Source organism: Megalopta genalis, unplaced genomic scaffold (genome assembly GCF_051020955.1).
Source record: "Megalopta genalis isolate 19385.01 unplaced genomic scaffold, iyMegGena1_principal scaffold0027, whole genome shotgun sequence".
Taxonomy (NCBI): domain Eukaryota; kingdom Metazoa; phylum Arthropoda; class Insecta; order Hymenoptera; family Halictidae; genus Megalopta; species Megalopta genalis.
Window position 1 is genome coordinate 2,736,518 of NW_027476097.1, and position 5,405 is coordinate 2,741,922.

At 42.7% G+C, this 5,405-nt stretch overlaps 1 protein-coding gene across 1 annotated transcript; it reads right to left on the bottom strand.

Annotated features, from left to right (window-relative positions):
- Window positions 1–267: 267 nt before the first annotated feature.
- Window positions 268–3,995, bottom strand: LOC143260985 (uncharacterized). The gene is made up of 5 exons (XM_076527624.1): window positions 3,806–3,995; window positions 2,236–3,653; window positions 1,754–2,049; window positions 1,141–1,678; window positions 268–1,056 (listed from the first exon to the last, which is right to left on the bottom strand). The coding sequence occupies exons 1-5, from the start codon at window positions 3,993–3,995 to the stop codon at window positions 268–270; spliced, it is 3,231 nt and encodes a 1,076-aa protein (XP_076383739.1).
- Between the last annotated feature and the right edge of the window lie 1,410 nt (window positions 3,996–5,405).

Consider the following 5,405-nt stretch of genomic DNA (forward strand, 5'->3'; position numbering starts at 1 on the left):
GCACGTCCGTGTCATAAAGACATTAGTGCTGTGTGCTAACATACCGACCACCTTGAAGGGTTACGTTCTAAATTACTAAATTGATAGTGCACCGCTCAATTTACATTTTAAGAGGGCTGGTCTAGTTTGTCGTTGTAACGAATGATTGACAATACTACTGTCCTAACTTAACTGTAGTTACACTAATACGCATGTATACATAATGGGAATAAGTATTCACAAATTTCTGAGTGATTACAAGTTCTAACGGTGTTTGGGTGTATTATCTTATTCCGGGTCATCAATGGGAAGTGGGGACAATTTTTTAATGGCCCGCTGGTAGGTCCCCTGGGCCGTCTTGACTGTCGCGACTCTCACTATTTTGTCCCCGCCTGGACAAATGTCAATGATCCGTCCTAGTTTCCAGGTTAACGGAGGTGTGTTGTCTTCCCGGATGATCACCAATGTACCCTTCTTGTGCTGGGTGTCATTCGGGATATGCCATTTGTTTCTGGTGTGCAGCGTCTGTAAATATTCATTACTCCACCGATTCCAGAAGTGTTGTTTCACTCGCTGGATGTGTTGCCATGACGAAAGTTTGTTAACGGGTGTGTCTCGCAAATCGTACTCAGGGAGTTGCATTAACGAATCACCTATTAGGAAGTGACTGGGTGATAAAGCAGTAAGATCGTTCGGATCTGAGGAGAGGGGAGTTAGGGGACGGGAATTCAATATGGCTTCTACTTCGATAATATAGGTGTTCAGTTGCTCGAATGTGAACAGCTCGTTTCCTATAGTTTTGTACAAATGTCCTTTAAAAGACTTTACGGCGGCCTCCCATAATCCACCAAAGTGTGGAGACCGAGGCGGAGAGAAGTGCCAATTAATTCCCTGGTCCGATAAAAAACGATTAATTTTACTATTGTGCTCGTTGGAGCTGAGAAATCTTTGAACTTCTGTGATTTCGTTTTTGGCGCCGACGAAATTAGTGCCGTTGTCGGAGTAAATGTTCGTGGCCTTTCCTCTTCTGGCAAAGAATCGCTTGAATGCTCCTAAGCAAGATTCAGTGGTAAGGTCCTATGTAAGTTCTAGATGAACGGCCTTGGTCACGAAGCATACAAAAATCGCTACGTACGTCTTGATTTTGCAACGATTACGAACCTTTTTTTCCTTTATAAAAAATGAACCACAATAATCCACGCCTACGTTTTGAAACGGTCGTGCCCTGGTGACTCTATTCTTGGGTAAGTCGCCCATTATATATGCTGGGACCTTTGGTTTTACTCTAAAACACCTTATACATTTGTGTATGACGATCTTTGTGGCTCTCATTCCATCTATTGGCCAATAAATTTGTCGGACCGCATTAAGAGTTGCCTGTGTGCCTGCGTGCCAGTGACGTAGGTGCTCGCTTTCAATTATCAAATTTGTAATATGGTGCCTATGGGGTAATAACAATGGCTGTTTTTGACAGTAACTTAATGGGGCACGTCTTAGCCGACCTCCTACTCGTAGAAGCTTATCCTGATCGAGGAATGGATTTAAATTTAATATTCTGCTCCCTTTGGGCATAGCTGTTTTTCGTTCCAAACAGTTTATTTCTATCGGAAATGCCTCTAACTGGGCTTGTTTAATGATAACTAAATGCGCCTTGCGAATTTCTGTAGTTGATAAATTTCCCGTAAGTCTGTTTTTCGATCTACAATTGTGAATGAATCGTAGTGTGTAAGCTACAATTCTATTAAGTCGCGCAATTGAAGAGTATCGCGTTAACAGGTCATTCGTCCCTTCTCGTGCAAGGAACGTTATTGTGGTTTTCCGCTTGAGAATTTCTCTTTGCGGAATGTCCAATTGTGGCCAAAAGCATTCGTCTAGGGAGAGCCACGCAGGACCGTTTAGCCATACCTTATTATTCATAAATGTGGATGCCAATTGTCCGCGAGAAATATAATCTGCTGGATTATCACGTCCTGATACGTGCATCCAGTTACGTGGGTCCGAGTCTGTTTGAATTTCGCTGACTCTATTGGCTACAAAGGTTTTCAGCAAATGTGGAGCTGTCCTAATCCACTGCAACACAATAGTTGAATCTGACCAAAACCTAATCGCGTCAAAAGTTATATTGGTCAACGCCTTCGCTACCTCCTTATACAATCACGTTAATAACCTAGCCGCGCAAAGCTCTAACCGCGGTAATGATAGGATTTTAAGAGGGGCTACTTTTTTGGATTTTGCGCATAATAGAGAGACCCGTACCCTACCTGAGTGGTCTAGGGTACGAATGTATATGCAAGCGCCGTAGGCCCTTTCACTAGCATCGCAGTAGCCGTGGAGTTGTATTTCTCGTGAGGTTTCTAACATTACCCTCCGAGGGCACGAAAAATTGTCTAATTGAGCCAGTTCATTTCTGGTTTCTAACCACACCTCGGCTATATCCTGCGGAATTGGTTGATCCCAAGTGACTTTCGACTTCCAAATGTCTTGCATAATTATTTTTGCCCGTATAATCACGAGAAGTCCAAGGGGGTCGAATAATTGCGCTATTTGAGATAAAACTAGTCGCTTAGTGAGTCTAGTTTCGCTAAAGGAGTTTACCGCGTAAGTTACGGAATCACTGGATGGATTCCAAAAAACTCCCAGAGTTTTCTTTGTCTGACTGAGATCTAAGCATATCGCTTGTCGATCGTCATGGTCCTTTAAATCGCTAATCAACTTATGGTTATTTGAGGCCCATTGACGTAGATGGAAGCCCCCATTTCTAGCTAAATCAATCAACTCATTGCGTAAGTTGATTGCTTCATTGAAGGTAGATGCGCCGGTGAGCAAATCATCGACATAGAAATCTTCTTTAAAGGTTCGCGACGCATTCGGAAATCTGATCTGTTCATCTTCGGCTAGTTGCTGTAGACATCGTACCGCTAAAAAAGGAGCCGAAGCGGTTCCATACGTGACCGTATTTAATTGGAACGTTTTGATTGACTCTTCCTTCGAATCGCGCCATAATATTTTTTGAAATTTCGCATCATCGGGATGCATTTTAATCTGCCTAAACATTTTTTCTATGTCTGCTGTCAGGACGAACATGTGAAAGCGAAATCGTAGTAAAATTGCCCATAAGTTATCTTGAATGGTGGGACCGACCAAAAGTGCGTCATTTAAGGATACGCCCGATGAGGATTTAGCCGAGGCATCGAAAACTATCCTGACCTTAGTAGTGAAGCTGCACTCCTTTATTACCGCGTGGTGCGGTAAGTAAAACTCCTTGCCATCTCGTGCATCACTGACTTCTGTCATGTGGCCTAATGCTAGATATTCTGACAGGAATTGTTTATAATGTATAAGAAGATCAGGGTCTTTGCAGAATTTGCGTTCGAGTGAATAAAATCTCTTGAGAGCAAGACCTCGAGATTCGCCTATGAAATTTTTCCTATCGTTAAATGGCAAGCGCACGATATAGCGTCCATGTACATCGCGAACTGTATTTTCAACGAAGTGATTTTCACATGCCTGTTCTTCGCTAGATAAATTTTTGCGCTCTGCTATTTCTTCTATCTCCCAAAACTTTGTTAGCGCATTGTCTAAGGAGGATGCGTGCAGTGATCTTGAGGGTTTTCCCTTTGCTACTTGTTCTTGTTTGGTTGTAGCTCCCGTGACTATCCAACCTACTAATGTTTCTTGAATGATAATATTTTGTGCACAAAGTTTGATTCGTCCAAACATAAAAGTGTGAAAAACAGTTGATTCCCGAGAATTGCATCTATTGGGCCCGGAATATTGAACTCAGGATCAGCTAACGTTATTTCGGTCGGAATATCAATTTCGGTACGTTTTACCTGGCGCGAAGGTAGCATTCCAGTGATGGAAGGAAGCGTCACTAAAGTTACCGTATCATTAAATTGGGTGGTGCGTGATTTAATTATGGCATTGACCAGATATTTGACGCGGGTCTCGACATTGGCAATTCCACCTACCGAAGAATCTATTTCCCGTTTTCTCAATTGTAGCTTATCGGCCATTCTTTCGGTTATGAAATTTGTTTGTGAACCGCTATCTAACAGCACACGACAATCGTGTTCACTCTTATCGCGAGCTACAAAGGTAACGGTCGCTGTCCCTAATAATACTTCGTTGCAACTATTAACGGCAAAGGATCTCGAAGTTTGTGGCGTGGGTGATGGGGAGGAGGGTCTCTCAATCTCTGATTGACTATTAGTTTCCCTTTCCGCAATATGTAGAAGAGTATGATGTTTTTTACCACACTTTTTGCAGTTAGTGTATCTACAATAGGCGACTGTGTGACCGCTCCGCAAGCAATTGATGCATAATTTTCCCCTTTTGATGATGCCTAAGCAATCTCCAGGGGTTACTTCTAAAAGTTTCGGACAGCTTGAAACAAAATGTTCTCCTTTGCAAATTTTGCACGCAATTCGCGAATTGGTGGTTACGAAAGTTTGCCCTAAATGGCGTTGTTTTTCGCGTGAACGCGTTACTATTTGGGTTTGCTGATTCGGGCGAGCAAAGCTATTGTTCCGTTCGTCTCCGCGCGCATGTTTATTTATAAATTCGACTAGCTGTCCAAATTGCGGCAACTCGTGATTTTCTAACGTGCGATCCCAAGCTCTGCGGGTATTCCTATCTAACTTGTTACTGATTAGATAAACTAAAAATGTGCTCCAATGTTGCACAGGTTTGTTACAGAGCCTTCAGAGCGGTTACGTGCACTTCAGCTTGCTCGGCTAACACGCGCAATCTGTCCGGGGAATCTACCTTAACGTCTTGTAATTCCAACAAAGACTTTAAATGTGCATACACAATTTGCCGACGTTTGTTGCAACGTTTTTGTAATAATTCTCAAGCAACTATATAATTCTCCTCTGATGCAGTCAACGGGGTGATCACCGACGCTATTTCTCCACGTAAGGCGTTTTTAAGTAAGTGGAATTTCTGTACGGCCGGTAGATCTTCGTTCTGGTGGACCAGCGAATCAAATGTATCGCAAAAGCTGTTCCATTCTAATGGGTTGCCGTCGAATGGCCTAATTTGAATTTGTGGCAGTAAAGAGCTAGCTTGTGTCACCTTAATAGTATTTGGAGATTCTGTTGAATTCCTAATTGCGAGATTGGGTCTATGCGTGTTTCTCAATGAATTTTTGCGTAAATTTATTGAATTCATGATGGTAGCGTGATGCTTCTCAAAGGTGTCTCTCTCCGCGTCATGATCTGAGGAAACATCTTCGCCTTCTATCTCAAATTGTGTGTCCTCATACGCACTAAGAAGCTGATCTAATCTAGTGGTGAGGGTTTCGAGGGAGTTGAGCGTTGAACCTTCCGTAGTTTCAACGCGCGCTCCTAAACGCGTTACTTGCGACTTAATGGTAGCACGCTTCCTTTTCAAGTTTTTCAAAACTTGTGATTTACTACTTTCAG